Source organism: Panthera pardus, unplaced genomic scaffold (assembly GCF_024362965.1).
Source record: "Panthera pardus isolate Hobbes unplaced genomic scaffold, ASM2436296v1 HiC_scaffold_3, whole genome shotgun sequence".
NCBI classification, from domain to species: domain Eukaryota; kingdom Metazoa; phylum Chordata; class Mammalia; order Carnivora; family Felidae; genus Panthera; species Panthera pardus.
In genome coordinates, this window is record NW_026526876.1 from 26,518,026 (window position 1) to 26,541,674 (window position 23,649).

The 23,649-nt window shown below is 46.2% G+C and overlaps 1 protein-coding gene across 6 annotated transcripts in view; it reads left to right on the top strand.

The window, feature by feature from the left end:
• The window catches only part of PITPNC1 (phosphatidylinositol transfer protein cytoplasmic 1), a 267,954-nt gene that overhangs the window by 7,766 nt on the left and 236,539 nt on the right, over positions 1-23,649 (top strand). The window contains exon 1 of one of the 6 annotated variants that reach the window (XM_053892266.1): positions 2,544-3,608. The exons of the other annotated variants lie outside the window; for them this stretch is intronic. Coding sequence (XP_053748241.1) covers positions 3,561-3,608 — 48 coding nt within the window. The 5' untranslated portion in view covers positions 2,544-3,560. Of the gene's footprint in view, positions 1-2,543; positions 3,609-23,649 lie in introns of those variants that run through there. 6 annotated transcript variants of the gene reach the window in all.

Here is a 23,649-nt window from a genome sequence, read left to right on the forward strand (position 1 = left end):
CTTCCTCTTTTTGCTTTGTGCCCCATCCTATTTTTTAATATGTGATAATCAGTAACTGTAGATTTTACAGTTGTTAATGTATCATCACACTATTCCCTTTTTAAAACTTTTTAAAAGTTTATTTATTTTGAGAGACAGAGACACACAGAGAGAGAGAGAGCATGCAAATGGGAGAGGGGCAGAGAGAGAGAGAGAGAGAGAGAGAGAGAATCCCAAGCATGCTCTGCATTGTAAGCACAGAGCCCTACATGGGGCTCGAACCCACCAACCCTGACATCATGACCTGAGCCGAAATCAAGAGTCAGACATTCAACCCACTGAGCCATCCAGGCGCCCCTCATCAGTACTATTCCTGGTGATGATAGCAACACCTTCAAAGCTCTTTGGCAGTAGATATTGGGGATTCCACTGGTGGAAAAGAAACAAAGATGGAATTCTTGCCAGACTCTTGCCGACGAGAGGACTGAAAACATTTTAAACAGCGTATCTGACCAGTAGATGGCGCTCTCCTCCCTTGGTGCGATTGCATTATGAATGAATAAGCTCTCCCTTTGCCCTCCCCTCCCCCAAGTACTGTTGTAGTGAAAACGGATTCTCCCCAAGTCCTTACCGAATCTTCAAAATTCATCGTCTTTTCTTTCTGTGCTAATTCATAGGTCTCCTGTAGTATTCTAATAACCAATAACCTCCTGCCTCTGGTATCTTTCTGCCTTATCCCATCCAATACACTGTCCTCAGAGTCACTTTCCAAAAACAGACTGCTGAAAGATGGTGTCATGGGGGAAGAACTGGGGGGAGGGATTCTCTGTGAAGGCAGTGACAGGAGCAGAAGGGTCAAGGTAAAGTGGATGCCTTCCCAGGCCAACAGATTTGTCTCACTTGGCTGCAGAAGGACAGGGGAAAGGTAACTGGCCAACAGGGGAAAGGTAGATTCAGAGCCTTGATCTTCCTGCCAAGGAATTTTAACAGGCTCAGTAGGCCACAGAGAATCAGCGAGTGGTTTTGAAGGTGGCAGGATTAGTGCAGTGCTTGAACAAGATTAATGTGACCAGGCATGCGGATGGACTGAATGAAAAGGAAGTTCAGGCAGCTTACCAGAGTCAGGAGAGAAGTGTATAAAGCGTAATTTGCAGTTTGGGAAGTGAGGGGAGGGAGTTCCTCAACCTTAATATCAATTTCAATAAAAAACAAACACAAACAGTTACAGAATCAATGTCAGGAAACATCTAGGAAGCTAGGAATATACCTACCCATTCTGATGTCCTGTGTGCACGTGTATGTGTGGCTAGCCAGCACGTCGCCTCGCTGCCTCTGGGAAGAGGACTGGGTACCAGAAGCGAAGCCGCTACACTTGTTTTCAAGTAAGAAGTAGGAAAAAAGGAAAAACAGCTTGAGCTTCCGTATCACAGGCTTTCAATGTGTTATTATTCACCACTACGGTGTCGGTGTCAGATTTAGATTTTCCACCTCGAGGAATTTGGTTTGGCTTTAATTAGTTGCTGTGAATATTTCGGGGCCAACTCTGGGAAGCATCTATCTAGAAAAATAGTTGTCACTAAAATATAAACTGGATATAGGGTGTTGTTTTTCTATGAGGCTTTGTATCATGTTCACACAGTTATAAATTCCCTCCAGCCATCTGGGATGATTTTTGCCACAGCCCACCATAGTTCTTCTGGTTAACTATTTATTAATCATAATTTTAAATACTGTGACACTGAGATCATCCGCAGCACCATCCAAGCTCTGTGGGTAGCGGTGGGACTCTAGAGCACAAATATTTCCTCTGAGAAAAGATGATGCTTTGCTGGTTATTCTGCACAGAGGCAAACGATGCATTTTTTTTTTTCATCCAGCAACTTTTCAGAAAAACAAGCTTAAAAATACCAGACAAATGAAAAACAGACTTCAGCAGTTACATGCAGCTTCCTGAGTAACTGAAGAATGTGCCTCTTGTGGTTAAAACGAGGGATCTGTTTAATATGGATGAAATACCAACACGCCAGGCATTTTCATTGACATTTCACTGTGACTTTTTGAACTTAGGAGTGCTGACAGGAAAACCTCTTCTTGCAGCCCTGCGGACCGGGAGAGGTAAAAGGCTATGTCCGGTTCACGTTCCCTCTGGTCGTGTGCTCTCTGTTTGTACTTCATTTTCTTCCACGCTGTTGCACTTCCCAGTTTAACAGGATTCCTCCTCGGAAATCAGTCAGGAACCCGGGCGAGACTTCGTTCTCAGGCTCCCAAAGCTCATCGCCTCTCCAGCGCTGGGCTTGCTCCCTGGACCCAAGTGAAAACGCTCGCGGTGGGCATTTGCAAAGACCTTTTTTTTCCCCAAAGGTCAAGCCTCGCTTGTGCACCTGGCAACCAGAAGCTACCCAGAGTGGCCGGGCGGAGCACCGAGGCACCCAGGGAACACTGGAGAACGGACTCCAAGGGTAGGGGAGTCAGGGAAAAGCCCCCTTTCCCGATCCACCCCAGCGCCGGGCCGAGCTCAGCTCCGGGGCAGCCCTGCCGTCTGGCAGGAGCCGGGGAGAGAGAGAGAGAGACATGCTGTTTTGTTTAAATCCTCCACATTCTTTGCCATTTCCCCATTGGCCGGATGGGGCTACCCTCCCCACCGCGGCCGCTGCTGATGTCAGCCTCGCTGGCGCTCGCTCCTCCCGCACCCACCTCCCCGGCCCGAGGCACACTGCAGCTCCGCGCGGACTCTCCGGCTCCGGCGCGGTGGCTGCAAACTCGCGGGCACGCACGGCGCTCGGGGAGCCAAGGGACCCGGGGGAGGGGACGTGCGCGGAAGGCGCCAGCTTCCTCTCGCCCGCCCCTCGCCGCCGCGAGCCCGGGTTGGAGGAACCCCGGGCCCCAGCCCGACAGAGCCGAGCGGCGGCGGCGGCGGCGGCGGCGGCAGCTTCCCTTTTCTCCTGCTGAGAGCCCCGGAGCGCCTCGGGGACCGGCCCTAAAAGAGCAGGAAATCTTGTTTACCGCCCGGGGAGAGGAGCCGATCGAGCCTTTGTCTGGAAAGTCAGCATCTCCAGCTCCGGCTGCAATGTGTTCCTGGTGACATTAGCATTGGCAGACCCGCCGGAGAAGGAGGGGGGGTCGCCAGGTTCATGTCTGCTTTCGGAGGCGGATCGAGCGGGTGACTTTTGTGCATTCGTTTCAATTTTTGGAAATCTCTCTTTTTTCCTCCATTGCCCGCCACCGGGCATGTCCTGATCCGGTGGCCGCTCCTACCGCCCAGGGCTGCCGATCTGAGCGGTTTCCAGCGGGTCTCCCTCCCTCCCGCCCCGATCCCTCCCTGACTTTGCAACACCGCGTACCGGGAGGACCGACCTCGGCGAGGAAGGAGGCGGGGGAGCCCCGAACACTCGGACCCGAACCTTGACATGCTCTCGGGCGGAGAGGAGGAAGCCAGGAGCTGAGCGCACCGCCGGGACTGCTTCGCCGGCCGGCTCCCGAACGGGGGCTACGGGCGCCCTGCCCTGCGCCTGGGAGGCAGCCTTGTTGGTCTGGGGGGCGCCCCTCGCTTCCCGCCCCGGGGGCCCGCGGCCGGCAGGACCATGCTGCTGAAGGAGTACCGGATCTGCATGCCGCTCACCGTGGACGAGGTAAGCGCCGCGCCGGCCCGGCCTCGCCCGCTTCGGGGCCCTTCGCCCCGGGGCGCCGCGTACCCCGCTGCCGCCTCCCGGTCGGCGGGTCCTCTGCGGGCCGCAGGGAGACCCTGCTGGAGCATTGCCTCCCCAGCGGGGAGGAGGAAGAGAGGGGGTTGCTGCTTCCACTTGTCACCCCAGAGGGGGAGGGCGGCGTTGGGTGGGGCGGTGGACTCCAGGTGGGTTCTTGGGGGGCACCCAGAATCCTGACTGTGGGGGGGTCGGATGCACCAAAGGGAGTTGGTGCGCCCCTCCCTCCAATTAAGAAAACGAATAAAACAAACCCAAGCGCCGCAAGAGCGTCCTGGTAGCTTGGGGGTCGAGGGGAGGCATCCGGTCCTGTCGTGGGCCCTGGCTCCCCTCCCGCGCTTTGCTGTGTGGCCGAGGTACGGGGGAAGCCTTTGCTCTCGGGATCTCGAGGCCCCGAACCCGCTAGGGGGGAGCACCTCAGAGCCCTACGGGAGTCCTCCTGGGCCCGCACTGCTCGCCCTCGCCGCCACCCTTGGGCGCCGCTCCCGCCACGCCCGCGCATCGAGGCTCCCAGACCTGGCTTCGACCTTTCGCTAACCGCCTGGCTCGGAAACTTTCTGCGTCTCTTGTTTCTTCGGCGGCGGGGAGCGTGGTCTGCGGGCGAGCCGGGAGCGGCGGGCACTGCGGCGCGGCCACAGGAGGGCGCTCCAGCACGTGGGTGCGGGCCCGGCCCGGGTCTGGGTCCTGCAGCTGCAGGGCGGGCGGGGGGCGGGGGCTCGTCCTCCACCCGCTGCTCCGGTTCCATTCTCCAGATCCCCCGAAGCAGCAAGCTCCATCGTTCAGGAAATGATGACTCAGTGAGGATTATTCAGGCCCCGGCTTCCCTTTCTTCCCCCTCGCCTCCCTACCTTTTTGGTGATTTCACAATTGCTTAGCGCCTGTCCAGGGACATCAAGGAAGCATGAAGCCAATCAGGGAAATTTGAAACTCACCAGTGTGTTTTGGTGTGCCACACCAAAGAAACGGGTGAGCCAAACCGTATTTATATTTAATTACAGAGCATTTAATCTATCAGACGCGTTATTTGAGCCACTACCTTGTGGCGCGGGCTTGGTGCTTTGGGAAAGAAAAGGATATTTAACCGGTAAAGTAAGTGGCTGTGCTCCCGAGGGGCAGGCTTCATCTGTCATTTGGAGCAAGTGTTCAGGCAAGACCCCGGTACAGTCCAAGGCAAGATCAAAGTAGCTCCGGGTTGACAAAACACACATCCCAAGAACACTGGCTGCCAAAGAGAGAGGACAGCCCCCACCGGAATGATGCACCGAGCGTTCTTGCCCGGTGGCGTTTGAGAGAACATTGGAGTAGAGTCTTGAAGGATGGAATCCATGTGGACAGGCAGAGTTTGGAGGGTGCATCCGGAAGGTGCAAATCAAGTGGAGGGAGCAGCACACAGCTGTGGGGGTGGGGAGACAAATGAGTGAATCTGGTTAATCAGAGTGTTTCTAGAAAGAGTTGAGATGTTCCCACCGTGGGCAGCTGAAGCTGCAGCAGGTCCGCCTGGAGGTATGAGAGCTTCTTCATCTCTTCCTAATGACTTTATTTATGGAGAGGAGTTTGGAAGCTAGGGACAGTGTTGGTGCTGTGTGAAATAACCCGCAATGCAGGTGATAATTGAAAAAAAATAGCCAGTTCTAGAATCTTCTTACTACCTACAAATTTTTTTTTAAGGTTTGTTTTTGAGAGAGAGAGCGAGTGAGCACAAGCCGCGGGAGGGACAGAGAGAGAGAGAGGGAGACACAGAATCCCAAGCAGGCTCCAGGCTCCCAGCTCTCAGCACAGAGCCTGACGCGGGGCCTGAACCCACAAACTGCAAGGTAATGACCTGAGCTGAAATTGGGCGCTCAACCGACTGAGACACGCAGGCACCCCCAACATCGTTTTATTCTCTTTATTCTGGTTGGTTTTATTCGCAGGCTTTGGTGAGGGCTCAGGCACGCCTCTTACTGCACTTACTTATTTATTTTTGGTGCTGAAATACCCACCGCTTCAGGGTGAAGTAATCGCATTTGAATGGTGCAGGCGGAGGCCCTTTCTTAATTGGCAAATGAAATCAGGCTCCGCTTAACAATAAAATGTGTAATTATAATTTACCTAATGTATAATTCATTCAGACTAGCGCATGATTCAGTTACTATAAAAGTTGAATTTTGAAGTTAGTCTTCTACTTGGTTGGGGAAGCTGCAGGACAGTGTATAGATCGATAGAGAGTTTCACACCGATAGGATTCAGATTTTTCCAAGCCAGATGATGGATGAGGAAACTAGGCCCAGCTGGTCGGAGGTTAGATCCCTGGAGTCTGACTCAGTCTCTCTTGTGCTGCGTCCTACCGTCCTTAACATTAAAAACTGGGAAGGAATTGAACGGTACCTTCAAAGAAGCCAGTTCCGTCAACCTAGGTAGGCTCTTAGAAGCCTAACTTTTGCTTCAACACTTCCATTTGCTTTGGGCCTGATTCCATCCACACAGGAATTTGTTCCTAATCAGCAAGGTTAATTAGCGGCGCCCATAGTTTTGAAAATGAGGCAAACGCCCTCAATTTGGAGAGTCAGTGAGAGAACTGAACCAACACTGTCCATTCTTCTTCCCTGGCCTTGTTATCCCCTTTAACTCCCAGTGGAGGGGAGTGTCAGGGGAACTCGTGTGCTAGGATCCACATTTTTGCAGATTAAGTAAACAGAGTAATAGAGGTTAAGTATTGTGCGCCAGGTCACGCAACTAATTAATTGCCAAGCCACAACCAGAGCCATGGCAAAACCCATTGTTTTTCTTTATGCTGCCCTTTGCCTGTTCCTGGTATTTAATGCGGAAAAAGGAAAAAAAACAAACAAACACTTTTCTTGAAAACCGGTAACATTGCCTCTGTGAACTAAATGAAAAACCAAAGACCTTTTGAATTGTTCTAGAGGGTACTAGATTCTACTATTTCTCTAAACCTTATTTTAACTCATGAAATGTTCCCTAGTTCCAGGAAAGAGGAAAAGCATTGGGAGGTAAAGAAAATAAAGCTGAACTACGGTCTAGATCAGAGTGTTGGTGTTTTGTTTTTTTAGACAATTTCGGATTAAAGGGTTTTAAGATCCTAATTAACATCCCATGCGTTAATTTTATTTCATTATTTTTTTTAATTAAAAAAATGTTAAATGTTTATGTAATTTTGAGAGAGAGAGAGAGCATGAGTGCGTGAGCGGGGAAGGGGCAGAGAGAGAGGGAGACCCAGAATCCGAAGCAGGCTCCAGGCTCTGAGCTGTCAGCACAGAGCCCGACCTGGGGCTCGAACCCACGAGCTGTGAGACCGTGACCTGAGCCTGACCCTTGACTGACTGAGCCACCCAGGTGCCCCTCATGGGTTAATTTTAATAAAAGACTTCACTGGAATAGTTTCCTCATTTATGTTTAGTGTCGTCTCTGAACTGGATATATATATTCCCCTCCACTGGAAAGTTCTAAACAGGAAAGGTTCCTGAGGGCTGATAGTTGATTTCAAAGAGACAGTTGTCACTGTCTTCCTTTGGAACATTTGGTGATGTAGATTCTTTAATTTTAGAAGGGCTGGTAGAGATCTTCTGTAGTTGAGCCATTTCATTCCGTGGAGAAGACTACGGTTGTAGAAGGTCCATCTCATAGCTAAGGGCAGGGTCTAGGCCAGAACCCGGGTCTTCTGATTTCCGGTGCACAGCTGTTTTACTGTTGGCCAGCGGTTCTCCCACTTTTCCTTCTCTGGGGGCTTCCTCGTTGGAAGGAAATATTATCCCTTAGCCCGTTTACAAAAGCAGGGCCACTAGAGAGGTCTAAGTAGTCTAGTTGAAGGTGGGTTGAAGACGCTGACCTTCCGTCTACTTAGGGGACATTAAGTCAGCTGACCAGAAGGATGGCCAGGGGCTCCATTTGAGGCTGATTTAGTATAACTCATCTACTGCTTTTCCTTAGATTGTGTATTTATTTGGGGTGGCTTTGGGGTGTGTGGCTCAATGGAGATCATGGCGGAGTTCAAGGCCCTTTCCCTACAAGCTTCTCTTTGCTGCTGCCAGCATCCCAGACTCCACCTTCCTTGGACTCCTTGCAGCGGTCTGAAGATCACCCCTCCCTGACAGGTTCTGGCCCGTAAGATCAGCATCGTCAAGAGCGAATGAAGCACATCCTAATATTATCTAAGGCAGGACCCCTTTTATTTTCATTGCTTGCTCTGGTGTTTTAACAGCTCCTGTTCTGACTGCATTAACGTTAATGGGAGCACTTTAAGGGACTTATTTGTGGTCCTTAGGGATTTGTTGCACAATGAAAGATAGACACCCTCCCCTCCCCTCCAAGAAGAGAAGAAAGAGAAAGAAAGGAAAGAAAAACAACTTTTTAAATACAGAATATTATTTTGTTCTTTGCCCTGGCCAGGAGCCAGTGCACTTTATCCAGGCTCCCCTGGGTCCCGGGAGAATTTTCTTGCGCACATTTCTGAGAACAGATTTGGGATTGGGGTAGTGCCGGCTCTGGAATGACCTAAATGGAGATTCCAAAATGCCCAATAATGCTCCTTAAATCTGTTCTAAACGATTTTCATGAAATGCATCTGCAAATATTGGAGCACAAATTCTTTAAGGAAAGGCAGTGTAAGTTTAATGCTGGCATTGACACTGTATGTTGTACAAAGCGATACCCTGAATATAAAGAATAAAGGCTCCTTGGGTTAATCTCACCTCTCCCGGGGTTCCTCATAAACATAATTTTGTAAAGGTTTTTAAGAACAAGCACTATTTTGACTCCCCCCCCCCCCCCCCCCCCCCGGACTCTCAGCCTAGTTGGGAGGGACCAAGGCCAGGGTCATGAGTTTGGTTTCTGCGTGATCATGGTGGCTTCTCTTGCCTGTCCCACAGTCAGAGAACCACGTTCCGCATGCTGCCCAGCTATCTTGCAAAGAAAGGTCCCTTGCTGGTTGGGAGGGGCACCTGGGCGGGTTAATGGATAAGTGCAAACCTTTCACCACTAATGGCACTGACAAGGAGCAGATGTTGACCTCCTGGCTGGTCAGTGAAATTGACTTTCGTGTGCAAAGGACACTGCCATTTCCCCTGTGATTTGGGAGCGAATGTCTGTCACACGAAACAGATGCTGGGGCTTGGAGAAAAAAAAAAAAGGACATTATTGTTAACAAAACCTTAGTTAAAAGCAGGTGGTAATTAACTTTTGCTTTTCATTACAAAAGGATCGAGTGAGTCCCTAAGGCTCTTGAAAATCTACTTAAAAACCCTGTGTCTGATTAAATGAGTAATACTGATATTCAAAGAAAAGCAAGTCGCCTTCATTTCAGAAAAGCTCTTGTTTCAGGGGAACGGAGAATACTATTTTTTGTAAGCAGTTTTGAGAAAATTAATATATTTTCAACACTCCATCTCATTAAGATCCACCGTGACCTACCCTCCCTCCCCCCCAACTCTTTGCCCCAGAATGGCAATGAGGAAAGTGTGTGTCAGGGGAAAAGCGTTCACAAAGTTCTTTTTCTTCTTCTTTTTTTTTAAATATAAAATTGTGTGCACAGTGACAGGCAGTAAACGTGTTTTTCAGGGGCAGTGATTACTGGAAAAGTACGTCGAGGTTCATTGCTTTAGCCGCCTGAGTGAGGGCGCAGGTGACCTGGTTGTGGTCTGTGTGGGCTTTGGCCTGCTTTCAGTAGCCTGGAGGTTTATACGGTCAAGTAACTTGGGAAACTTCTTTGGAAACTAGCTAACACTTCTGCCCCTGTTTGGAGAAGACGACAGATATAGAAATCAGCTGATTTGTAGCAAGAAGTCAGGAAGGTTTTATATATCTTTTGTAAATTCAGCCCACTGGGAGAGGAAAAGGAGAATTTCAGATTGTAGATTGCCAGCTGCCCGCCCTCCCTGTCGCCTGCTGGCAGGCGGGAATTTTGTGGTATTCCCAAGTGGAGATTTTCTTTTCTTTTCTTTTTTTTTGGTAGTCTATATGGCAGATGAGGCTCTAGTGAGTTACAGATATAAAAACCAGAGGGGCGCCTGGGTGGCTCAGTTGGCTGAGCGTCTGACTCTTGATTTCAGCTCAGGTCATGATCTCACCGCTTGGGAGATCGAGCCCCACCCCCGTTGGGCTCTGTGCTGACAGCGTGGAGCCTGCTTGGGATTCTCTCTCTCTCCCTCTCTCTGTCTACCCCCCCCCCCCCCCGCTCCGCTCTCTCTCTCTCTCTCTCTCAAAATGAATAAGTAAACATTAAAAAAAAAAATACTTGGAAGTTTACAGCAACCTTGTGGGTTTCTAAGTGGAAGTGTCCCCTCTTTAGAGATGTCTTTTCCTGAGTACTCCATCTAAAATGGCTTTCTCCTATTATTATCTCTGAACTTAATTTGTTTCCTTTCAGAGCATTTATCATAATCTGTGCTTATCTCTTTGTTTCCTCGTATGGCGTTCATTTCCATCATCATCTTTTCAGCATGAAATCCACATGGGAAGATGCTGAACATAGTTTAACTTACTTTTCTTTCATACTAAGTCTTTGACACCCAGTGTGTATTTTCTGTTTGCGGCGTGTGTCAGTTCCCACCAGCCGTGGTGGTGGCTGCCATTCGGGACAGGGTGCCTCTAATGCTTAAACCTCTGGTCTGGCACGTAGTAAATGCTTAATGCACGGATGGGAAGAAGCAGGGATAAGGGATCAGGAAAGCTGATCGCATTGTCCTCCTTCACATTGTTTACAATTTTTTCCGCTTAGGTTTTATGCCACCTGACAAGTTTGCAAGCTAGAGATTCTTTTATATTAAGAAAACATCTTCATTGTAAGACTCCTCAGCCATACCCTCCCCCTGAGAAGCTTGAGGCCAGTCTTTCCTGGGAGTTAACGCAGTCATTTTGCTTCCCTCCTAACTTCTGGAGGAGAGTACTCGGTTTCTGTTACTCTGTAACAAATTATCACGAACTCAGTGGCTCAAAACAATACCCATTTATTACTTCAGCCTCTGTAGGCCTGAAGTCTGGGGATGGCGTGGCTGGATTCTCTGTTCAGGGTCTCGCAAAGTTGCGATTAAGGTGTCCGGCAGGCTGCATTTCCTTCAGGAGCTTGGTGTCTCTTCAAAGCTTGTGTGGTTATTGACAGGACTCAGTTCCTCACTGTTGTAGGACCAAGATCCACCCTCCCTGCCCCGCACCCCCCCAGCCCCACCATTTTTTTTTTTTTTGCCAGCCCTCAGCTAGTGGCCAGCTCCTAGAGGCCACCTGCTATTTCCTGTGACCTGGCCTTCTCCACAACTTGGCAGTTTGCCCCTTCAAGAGGGGCAAGCATCTGCTGCGACTCTGAATCTCTCTGATGTGTTATCTCTGACCTTCAGACTCTTTTTCAAAAAGCCTGGCCTGATGAGGTCAGGCCCACCCACATTCAAGGGGGAAGGAATTAAAACAGATAAACGGGGTGTGCACACCAGGGAGCAGGAATCTTGGGGGGCCTTTCTGCCTACCACAGGGAGAATAGCTGGATTGACAGCATCTGTTAGAGGAGAGGAGAAGTAGTTATTTCTTGTACCTAACTTGGTGCTCTGGGTGGCACGAAAGTGTTCATATCACAAATGTGGTTTGGACTCTGTATGTCAGGTGCTAGGCCAGGTGCTAGGGATTGAGCAGCACACACAGCAGACGTGGTTCCTGTCCTCCTAAAGCTTCCAGTCTAGAGGCCAGGAGAGAAGTTTTGCTGCCATTTTAAAATAGATTATGACAGTGGTTGCAGAACTCTGTGTAACTAGATTAAGAACCATTGAGTGGGTATATAAAATACATCTCAATAAAACTTTTTTTTTAGTTTTTCAATTTGTTTTTGAGAGAGAGAGAGAGCGAGCGAGAGAGAGACAGAGTGTGAGCAGGGGAGGGGCAGAGAGAAAGTGGGAGACACAGACTCTGAAGGAGGCTCCGGGCCCTGAGCTGTCAGCACAGGGCCCGACGTGGGGCTCGAACTCACAAGACCATGAGACCATGACCTGAGCTGAAGTTGGACGCTTAACCGACTGAGCCACCCAGGCACCCCTCAATTAAACTGGTTTTAAAAACTTTAGGTGGCTATGGATTTTTTTTTTTTTTCTCAGCAGAATAGACATCTGTGTTTAGAGAGAGAACCACCGACAGAAGGTGCTGAATTTGAATTATCAGTATACTGAAAAGTTGTGGTCCCCGTCCTCAAGGAGATGGCTCTAGTCATCCTGAATTTAGATAGCTTTCCGAAGGAGGTTGTTCCTGTCTGCAGCAGTGTGGGCAGAAAATCTGCCAGATTTGGACCAGAATGACCGCAATTTAGGTCAGAACTTGATACTTAGGGGAAAGAAGCAGTCCAGCTTGAATAGCTGCCTTAAGGCCAACTGTAGGGCTTTGGAGTACTGGGGAACCTTCACTGACCGATTTCACAACCCTCGGGAGTACCTGCCCCCACTTCCCACCCCAAGGGGACAGGCTGGTGGCCCTCATGGGTGGAAGAAACAGTACCTGGGGACCTTTCTGCTATAGCTCTAAGTGCATTTCTCTCCTTTTTTTTTTTTTTTTTTCTTTTCCCAACTCTTTTCCCCACTTTATTTAGTTTGAGAGAGAGCACACATAAGCAGGAGAGGGGCAGAGAGAAAGAGAGAGAGAGTCTTAAGCAGGCTCTGTGCTCAGCGCAGAGCCCAAGGAGGTGCTCATTCCCATGACTCTGGGATCATGACCTGAGCCCAAATCAAGAGCCTGATGCTTAACCAACTGAGCCACCCAGGAACCCCGCATTTCTCTGCTTTCTATGCACGTTGAATGGGAAGTATATGTGTTAGCCGAATGAATCCTAGAAAACACATTCTGGAGGAGATGGTCCTACATGGGAGTTGAATCTTCTGCCTTACTCATCTCAGACAGATGTCTTGAAGCCTTCCCATCACTGGTTTTATCGCAAAGGAGGCTTACTGACTATTTAAAATCTGTCCCAGGGTGCCTGGCTGGCTCCGTCGGTGGAGCATACGGCTCTTGATCTCAGAGTTGTGAGTTAGAGCCCCATGTTGGGTGTGGAGATTACTTAAAAATAAATCTTAAAATGAAAACAAAAATCTGTCTCAACAATCTCCGTCTGGGATGGCAAGATCGTACCACACTAGGCTGGGCAAATCTCCCGGGATGCCAGACTGCCCCACTGCATAGGACACAAGGTCTTGGCCATTGACTTCACCCATGTCACAGGAAGGAGTCTAGCCCGCCCCCCCTCCTCCCCCCCTCCCCCCCCCCCTGCCCCGCGACTTTCTGGCAGACTGCCCGAACAGCATTATCCAATGCTGTTTGTTGATACAGAAACACGAAAGCCAGCGCTCACCGAGGGTTTTGACATCAAGTATTAAAGTGACTCATTCTTTCATTTCCCAGCCCTCTGACAAAAGGGGCCCGCTCTTGAAACTCCTTTTCAGACTTTAGTGGAAGTCGACTCATAATCTAAACAAGTACCTAAGTTCTTGATCCAGTTTTTCTAATGACTCTGCATTTCTTCTTTTATGTCTCTCTTTTTGCTCCTTTTAAGTTTCAAGACCTTCTAGATTCTTCTTGTTCCTGAGCAAAGAAAAAAAAAATCATCCTTTAATTTCTTTGGATTATATCTGACAATCTTTAGGGTGTTGTTTCTTTCCCAGAGTGAATCACCTAGAGAAGTAAGATTGGTCTAACAAATGTAATTTGATGACAGCCTATAATAATGTTGTTTAAGCACCTAATCTAAGCAGCTAATCTCCAAACACCGGTCCCCGCCCCATGTCATCTACACATACACCTCTCCCCCCATTGAAGTCTCATTATATTTGCTGTAGTAAGGCCAGATCCAGGTGTTTCTAAGCACTAATTTGTGTATTTTTACGCCCCAAATAACTAATCTGTGTGTTTATTTAGAAGAAAATTTAAGGGTGCCTGGGTGGCTCAGTCATTGGAGCATGCAACTCGATCTTGGGGTTGTGAGTTCAAGCCCCACCTTGGGTGTAGAGGTTACTTAAAAATAAAATCTTAAAAAAAAAAGAAAAAAGTTAACCGGGGAATGAGAAGTCCCTATTATTAACTTGGATATAATTAAGTTGTTGAAAACCTCAAATTCCCTGGATCTTATTTGCTGGATTGTTTGTATTCCTCAGAGCGCTCCCATATTGTATAGTTTTTTGTTTTTTTTTTAAAGTTTTTTTTTTTTAATGCTTATTTTTGACAGAGAGAGACAGGGACAGAGCATGAGCGGGGGAGGGGCAGAGAGAGGGAGACGCAGAATCCGAAGCAGGCTCCAGGCTCCAGGCTCCAGGCTCCAGGCTCCGAGCTGTCAGCACAGAGCCCGACGTGGGGCTCGGACCCACGAACCGTGAGATCACGACCTGAGCCTAAGTCGGCCGCTTAACCGACTGAGCCACCCAGGCACCCCAATATTTTATAGTTTTAACTCCTGTAGTCAGATTTATTTATTGGTTTGGTTTTTTGTTTTGTGTGTATGTGTGTGTGGTTGGGGGGATTTATTTATTGTCAACATAGCAAAGCTTCACTTATCACTCTGGCAAAAATGTTTCCAACTCGCGTAGACAGTTTACAGAGACAGTGATATCTGCTCATCTGAGCTATCTCCATCTTACAGAAACTGTGGAAGTTCCTTGCCCTGCCTCTCTTGATCACAGCATCCAGAAGCTAGGTACTTACCCTGTGTCACGAGGTCATGGTTGAGTGTAGTCTCGCAGTAACCTTGCTTTTATGTACACGATAAAATAGCATTGTATGCCTCAGCAATGCATCCCACGAAACATGCTTTTTGGAAAGTGTTTTAAAATTTGGTTTCTGTTTTCATAGCTTGGACCGATAGCACAGGCAAAGGAGAGAGAGAAATTACTCGTGTTGAGTGCCTTTCGGTTTTATTTAGTCTTCATAATGGTCCTGTGAGTTAGATGTTATCATCCCACTTTCCAGATGGATCATGGGTACTTGCATGGCTGGTCAGTGGTGGGTCTGTATCCACACCTGGGCTGGTCAGACAGCAGAGCCCAAGCTCTTTGTTCTACCCAGCTCTGCTCTGCCTTCCCTACAATCTGAAAGCTGGAAAGAACGAGGGAAGGTTATCCAGTTCCATCAGACAGAGGCAGACAGGCACACACGCACACACACACACACACACGAATCTTCAAGATTGGAGAACTTGTTGAGGATTATCAAAGGAAATGTTTGGCGGGGGTGGGGGGGCATTGGGGGGGGCGGGTAGATAGTTCTTCCATTCCAGTTAAGCTGAGAGCATGGCCCATAAGTTTTATCTTCCATTGAATGATCCATTTTACCCAAGTATTAAACCAAGTGACAGTCCTCTGTTTAACTTTGAGAAATGAATCATGTTCCTTTGAAAATACCTTTTGTGGTTCATGCTCTAAAAAGAGAACCACCCCTACACTTTTGGAAATTATTCCTTTTAATGGGTGTAAAAGGCTTTGGCTTTCATAGACCTCATCAGCAGAGATGTTCGCTGATGAGCACCAGTGACTTTGTCAAAATTAGTATCAGGAAATAATGATGGGAACAGACAAGTGACACCATGTTTTGGGCACATTTAGTTGAAAACTTAAAAGACTCTTCACAGGCAGGTAGGTAAGCAAATTGGAGGATCTGAAAATGATCAAAATGTACTATTCAAAGTTGTGTATTTACCTCTTCCTGCTGAGTTAGCTGCTCCTTGGAAACTTCTGGCTCCCCTTTACTAGCATTGCCTCCAGATGTGGTTTACAACCCACACTCACAAATTAATGTTGTTCTTTTAAAGTCACACCTCATGCAGACTAAAGTTTTTTAACTTGATCATTATTTTGAAAATGGAGCTGTCACATTTTTTTTTTCTAAATTAAAAATTATCCTCGAGAGACATTTACCATTATCAAAAATGGGTTTTGAAGAAACCCGAACAAACCTGCCCCTACCAAGTTTCACAGTGGCGATTCAGAGACGTTTTGCTCTGTCTGGGCACTGTTGAAATGAACGGGTACGTAATCTAAAATGAACTATTTGAGGGACACCTGGGTGGCTCAGTCGGTTAAGCGTCTGACTTCAGCTCCGGTCATGATCTCACGGATCGTGGGTTCGAGCCCCGCGTCGGGCTCTGTGCTGACAGCTCGGAGCCTGGAGCCTGCTCCGGATTCTGCGTCCCCCCCTCTCTCTTCCCCTTCCCTGCTCACGATCTGTCTCTCTCTCCTTCAAAAATGAATAAACATTTAAAACAGATTTTTAAATGAACTATTTGAAGAGGACCACTCATAGTTGGATGTGTACATTCTGGTCATTTTTTTTTAAATTGTGGTAAGATACATATAACACAAAATTTGCCGTCTTAACCAGTTTTTAAGTGTAGGGTTCAGTGGCATTGAGTACCTTTGTGTCGTTGGGCAACCATCACCACCATCCATCCACTGAACTCTCTGTGTCTTGCAAAACTGAAACTCTATACCCAGGAAAAAAGAAATCTCCACTCCATCTTCCTGCAGCACCTGAGAATCAGCATTCTACTGTCTTTCCATATACATTTACTCTAGGTATCTACTCAGTTTGTTTAAAAAAATTTTTTTAACGTTTATTTTTGAGAAAGAGAGAGAGCGCGAGGGTGGAGAGAGGCAGAGAGAGAGGGAGACACAGAATCCAAAGCAGGCTCCAGGCCCTGAGCTGTCAGCACAAGCTTGACGCGCGGGGCTCCCAACTCGTGAGCTGTGAGATGGTGACCTGAGCCGAAGTAGGATGCTTAACCAACTGAGCCGCCCAGGCGCCCCTGTTTGTTTCTTAAAGTATTGCTTGTATTACTTTATCATTAAACTCATACGCCATTTCCGAAAACATACCTAATAAAAGTTAAATTAATGGGATCTAACGAAATAGAATTTTTTCCCTGAATTCTGCCTTCTTTCAAGGAAGAAAAACTACAAAATGGGTTCATATCCATAGTCTGGGTGACATTAATGACTCAGTGACCTCTACCTTTGTAGCAACAGCTGAAGTGGTTGGCAACTTAAATTCAGGGCTACTACTCTATTGTCACGTAACAGAAAAAGGGCATTTTGCTCAGAATCCTTTACTAAGGCAGGAAAAAGTACCAGTGCATTTTGGAAGCATTTCAAAGAAACAGGATTGGCACTGAAAAATGTTCTTCTGTTAAAGCAGAAGACAGAGTATTTGATTAATGATAATGCTTTATTCCTGTTCCAGGTGGAAATAGACATTAATTGGACCCTTTTTCTGAATAAAGAAATACAGTTGACTTTTTTTTTTTTTTTTAGTTTGTAAATGTTTAATGCAGGAGAAAAAAATAATTTGTCAGTATGATGGCTTATTAAGAAATTAACTTTGGGGGCGCCTGGCTGGCTCCGTTGGTTAAGAGCCTGTGATTCTTGATCTTGGGGTTGTAGGTTGGGGTCCCACCTTGGGGTGGAGACATTACTTAAAAATAAACCCTTTTTTTTTTTTTTTTAATGTTTGTTTATTATTGAGAGACAGAGAGAGACAGAACATGAGCACGGGAGGGGCTGAGATATGGGGAGACACAGAATCTGAAGCAGGCTCCAAGCTCTGAGCTGTCAGCACAGAGCCTGACAACGGGGGTTTGAACCCACAAACCGCGAGATCATGACCTGAGCCGAATTCGGATGCTTAAACTGACTGAGCCACCCAGGCGCCCCTAAAAATAAAACTCTTGAAAAATATAAATTAACTTTGTAATCATTTTCATTCTTGTTAATTCTCTTCGTGATGTCTGCACGTAGTTTTCAACTCACTAGCCAACAACTTGGATTTCGTTAGATCGTGTAGGATGATGGTCCTGCCACGCTCAAGGACTTGTTTTACCACACCCAAGCAGGGAGGGGGATGTAATGAGATGTTTGTCCTCAGTTTTCATTCTGTCTCAGAAGCACTTTCCAGTGTGCCTGAGCAGCTTACAGGCATATTCAGCCTCTAATGCACCTGAGATACAAAACCACAGAAAACAACACTCTTGTTAAACTAGTAATTAGCGATTAAACAAAATAGAGAAACAATTTTGGGTGGATGTTTGAGAAAGCGAAATCTGTAACCACCTACTTGTCTTGACAGGTAGTTGGGAAGCTAGGGGTTGTCAGTCACTACTTGAGCCTGTGGGCATGTCCTCTGTCTGAAATGTGAGTTTCCTATGGTCACTGCCTCCATTGGAAACATTCCGCTGAGTTTGTCCTCATCCGGAATAACGATGATGCTGGTGTTGATGAAGAGCGAATGGGACCCTTGGTATCACCTCACACGGACCTTCATTGGGGAGTATTTTCAGCCTCCGTAAAAGTGACGCGGTGGATAAAGGTGGTTTTCTTCCTACTTAGCAAGTGCTGTGAAAATTGTCCTTTTGCTCGGTGAGACAGGCTTAAAGATGTGAAATGTAGTTATTTAATCCTCCCCTCGCAAAGTGCAAAGAGTTTGATAACTGGAATTGCATTTAATCAGTGGGGTACAGATTGTACCGTGCGTGCTAGAAACCCAAACCCCGTTCTGTTGAAGGCCGTGATGAATGCTCGTTTTTTTTTTTTTTTTTTTTTTTTTTTTTTTATATATTACGTTTTCACTGCTCATAAAGAGGCATCATGTCCAAAATGAAAAAACCTTTAGATTCAGGATTTAATAGCTCACCTCTTTCGGATCGTGGTTCGCAGCAACTTGGACACAGCTGAGTGTAATTATGTTTTTCAGCCGCGTGACTTATGGTGCTGCGGATAGGGGCGCACTTAGAGATTTCTTGCCAAGATCCAGTTGAAAAGGAGCTTGGTGGTTGTTTTTTTTAAAGAAAAAAAAAAAGTAATTAGGCTATTAGTTGCCCAAATGGAATAATCCCCTTAAGCCTTTTCAAGAAAAACATTTCCAAAAGGGTCAGGTGTGTTTAAAATTAGTCATTATTTACATAGGTGCCTAGCCTTTTATCCATGCTTGCCTAGGAGTTGTTTCTTTTAAACAAGATGTTGGTTGGGGGCACCTGGGTGGCTCAGTTGGTTACAGGTCCGACTTCGGCTCGGGTCATGATCTCACAGTTCGTAGGTTCAAGCCCCCAGTCGGGTTTTGTGCTGACCGCTCAGAGCCTGGAGCCTGCTTCGTATTCTGTGTCTCCTTCTCTCTCTCTGCTCCTCCCCCTCTCATGCTCTGTCTCTCTCTCTTTCAAAAATAAATAAACATTAAAAAAAAAATGTAAAAAGATGTTGGTTACCATGTGTCAGAAACCACCTTATTTTTTCAAGGGGTTCAGTACTGGTTCTTAGAGCAAAAGCAGCCATCTTCTGGGTGCTGGGCATCCCAGAAGCTATATTGGAGACTGATCTATTTTTCATCAGCAGAATGGCTCCTTTGAGGGTTCTGGCCTTCAGGCAGCCTTTTCCTTGCACCTGGAGAAGGAACTGCCCAAGGGCCTTACCGGCCTCTGTTTTTGAGGAAAGTTGAGAACAAAGTGAAAAGAGGCCAGGAGTCGGGGGAGGGAAGTGGTGGCCAGGGCTAATGGACTGTGGTTTGGGGCTGGAGTCCAGGCCTGTATTGCTGACCCCTGGGCTCAGGATCCTCCCCTGGATGGAGCCTGCTCGCCCTGAAGCGGACTCCACATCTGGGGGTGGTTGCCACCACCCCCAGATCCCCCCTCTGGCTCACCTTTTGGGTGTGTCTCATCTTTAAGCTGGATGATCCGCTTTCTTTCTGCTTTTGTTGGATCTTTTTGAATTGCAAATCAGCCACACCTTACAATGTTCACGTTTTAAGTCCTGGAAATTTGCTCCACCTCGCATGCACACCGAGTTAGCATCCCTGAAAAAAGGCATAATTACTTTCAAACAGATTTTCCTTTCATTTTTCTCCACCCTTTCCTTTAATTAAGCACCTTTGCGTTTTATCTCCTTGAATCCAAAGCACGTATGTTGCTCTATGTTCTGGGTTGCTGCTTTAGGGCAGTGCAGTATATCGAGGAGTAGGAACAAGAATGTAGAACACGTTGAGTCCTTCCTGGGTGATAGTCATGAGTTGATTTAGGAAGACTCGGAATTTCCTGTGCCTCCGTTTCCCCTACTGGTAAATGCCTCTCTGTTTTACTTCCATCAGGGGCTGATCATAGGAGATAGGGAACTTCCTTGGCAAATGTTAAGTACTGATGATTGTCCATCAGTGGGTGCCGCGTGAGTTCCTGGTGATGCAGTCCCTGGGCTATGCAGGAAATGATATTGTCTCACATTTTAAATACCTTAATATTAGGGGACCATACAGTGCAATAGACATTTTGGAACCTACTTTCCAAATGGTCCATGGGAAGGAAACCTAAGGTATCCATGGGATCTGAGTTTGCCCAGTGGAAATGTTATGTCATCGTAACACATGTTTAAGGATTAGTTTATTTCCAAGCATGCGGGGGCTATAAATTGCTTCTTAAAATTTTACTCTCCAGCACCGTGATGTTTATGTTGCTATGGTGTCAGGATTGACACTCTTGCTTGAGTGTCAGGATTGTCATTGAAAATAGATAGGCCAAAATAACAGCTTAACAGGTGGTTGTGCTTTGTGATGTTTGTAAAACCATTTTGTGAAGAGGTCCAGTACAAGTAAATCACACAACTGTGCCCTTTACTGCATTTTATATCTTACCCATGCTTGCTTTCTTCTTCTTCTTCTTCTTCTTCTTCTTCTTCTTCTTCTTCTTCTTCTTCTTTAACACATGCCTCCCTTTTTTATTTTATATATAGATTTCCCTTCTCTTTCCAGCGGTGCTATGCCAGTTTCCTGAGGTAACACAAGGTTTCAGCTCATTTTATTTAGTGGTGAATGTCCTTTCCTTATTTGTGTAGCTGGAGCCCTCCTCCTAAAAATAACCCTTCTTTGCTTAACGTGATTCTTTTTATAGCTGATGCACTCTTTATTTAAATGGAAGACCTCTTTTTAATGTGCCATTTACATACACACACGCATGTATTATATTTCATATCTATAAATACCTATTATGTATATATTTCCTTGAGAGGTGTAATCCTTAGTGAATTTGGTAGTAGTTGTTGTTTCCAATGACCTATCGTTAAGCGTTCACCCGCCGTTAAATGACAATTTTCTTTCTTTTTAGATAAAATCATAGAACCCTACCGTTAAAACCGTTCAGCTTCCTGCCCACTGTAAGAATCTTTCCTATAATGATCTTGCACGGTGATCATCTTGCCTTTTAGCCTAAATACCAGCATGGCATGGTTGCTCACTCTTCTGCGGTATGACCCCAAAAGCCATGATTGTCCTATGATTGTCCACTCATGATTGTCTTTTCATTTGTTTCATTGACGTCTGCCTCCCTGGAACGTTCATGGTCGTCACTCATTTCCCCCTCTATAATGACACAGATACGAGACACTTCCACATGCTGGCTCTTGGAGTATTTAAAGAAAACTCGAATGTCCTTTGGTTTTCTCTTCTGCTGGCTTTAATATCCACAGTTCTGTCAATGACTCACCTTACAAAATGGTTTCCAGATGCCCTCACCCTTCCCGTGGTTCTCCTTTGTCATTGGCGTTTAAAAAATACTGACCACAATGCTCTAGAGCAAGAGTCAGCAAACTTTCTGTAAAGGGCCCGAGGGATACACTATAGACCTGCCATCACATCCCTATCACAACAACTCACCCCTGGCCTGTAACACAAAAAAGCAGGCGAAGGCAGTTCTGTAAATGCATGGGCATGGCTCTGTTCTGATGACATTTTATTTGTTTATGGATACTGAAATTTGAATTTCATATAATGTTCACACTTGACAAGGTATTATTCTAATTCTAATTTAATTCAACCATTGAAAACACAAAACCCATATGTAGCTCAAGGGCCATACAAAAACAGGCATGGGCCGGGTTTGGTCCAAGATCTGGGAGGACCCGGGCTGAAAACAAGGGGAACTGTTACTTCAGCACCTAAGGCTTTGTGGATGCTTTAGCGTTAGCCGTTGCCATTTTCAGAAGCTGCGTTCAACTGCTGTTTGCTGGGGCGCCTGGGTGGCTCAGTCGGTTACGCCTCCAACTTTGGCCCAGGTCCTGATCTCACAGTTCCGTGAGTTCGAGCCCCTCGTTGGGCTCTGTGCTGACGGCTCAGAGCCTGGAGCCTGCTTCAGATTCTGTGTCTCCCTCTCTCTCTGCCCCTCCCCTGCTCACACTCTGTCTCTCTCTCTCTCTCTCTCTCTCTCTCTCTCTGTCAAAACAAAAACAAAACTGCTGGCTGCTTCTGACAAGGTGATCAGCTCCCTTAAGCCTCCTGGCAAAGCTCAGTCTCTCTACCCGGAGCCTGTAAGATCTACAAAAATGTCACCTTATAGCAACAACGGTCATTACCATAGGACTTTGAAATGTAAATGCGATGGATGCTGTCTGCTGATTTCAAGTTGGACAAAATGTTTTTTGATTCTTGCTTCTGTTATTTACTGTGTTGGTGAATTCTCTTAGCTTAGTGGCAGATGTAATGAGCATGCCTTTCTGTCTTTATCCAAGCCACCAACTTTTCGGTAGCATCCAAATCACAAAATATAGCTCATAATTGCTTACCTCAGTTGCAGAAACCAATAGGCATTTGGGTATAAAAATGAAGCCCTCCATTCTATTTTCATAAGCTTAAGAATGGATTATTCTCTACTTCCTCATTAGTTTTAATTTTTAAAAAATGGTCCTCATTAGATTTTGTGAAACGGTTTTGTGAAACTGTTTAACTAAGATTATAATTTAGCCTTGCGGAGGAGAAAATTTAGTAAATGGTGAAGCCAATTTTTTTTTTAAGTGTATAAACATTTAATTAAAATTATATGTTTGTTTATGTGGACATTTCCTTAAGAAGGCTTTGCTTTCATAGGGGAAGGGGAAAGCACAGTAGGCCAACATTTGTGGAACATTCAAGTGTACCAGGACCACTGTATTTTTTATTAATATTTATTTATTTTTTGAGAGTCAGAGAGAGACAGAACATGAGCAGGGGAGGTGCAGAGAGAGGGAGACACAGAATCGGAAGCAGGTTCCAGGCTCTGAGCTGTCAGCACAGAGTCCAATGCGGGGCTCGAACCCACGAACTGTGAGATGATGACCCGAGCCGAAGTCAGTCGCCCCACCGACTGAGCCACCCAGGCGCCCCTAAGGACCACTATGTTAATTGTCTCATTTTATCCTTACAAGTCAGTGTCCAAGGTGGATCCTATTATCTTCATTTTACAGATATGGAAATCGAGGCTCACAGGATTTGCTAAAGTCACTCAGAGAGTCAATGGCAGAACTAGATTCAAACCCAGGGGTCTTTGACTACAAATTCCATTTGCTTTCTCCCCCTACACCATTGCTTTCTACAGCCAGAGAAGTTGACATTTGTTCATTAGCAAGTTAATTGCATCAGCATAGACCATTGATCCTAAAATGGATATACTGTATATTCCTGAGGTATTTACTAAAATGGATATATTTTGCAAGGTATGTCTTAGAAACAGTATAAAATGAGAAAATTGACCTCCTTCATAGAAAGAGAGTGATCAAGTTAAAACTATTTGCATTTGCCATTCTGTGGTAAAACTGGGAACATAGATACAATTGTGGATTACCTTAAAGCTATTATAAGTCTTGAGGGAAACCTTGATTGTTTTTAGAAAGCTTCTATATTTATCTAGACTCTATCTTGCAACAAGGCACTTCAAGATGCCATTATATGAATATTCAAAAACTAATAGAGCCTAGATGAGAATGTGTGATAATCTAAAGATATTTAAATCAGGGCTTTAAAAATACATTACTTCAAGTGGAAAGGGAAGTCTCGTAAACAAATTTTTTATAATTCACTGTGCATTCTAATTCCACTTCTGAGTCTTTAAAAGCAGATTTATAGAAGGGGGATGAAACAAATTTTCCGAATGAAAATTCAGAGCTCTGAAAATAAAACGTATTTAATATTTTAATTGTCAACAGCTTGCCATTTTTTTCTGTTAAATTTCTGTGTTGAGATATAATTC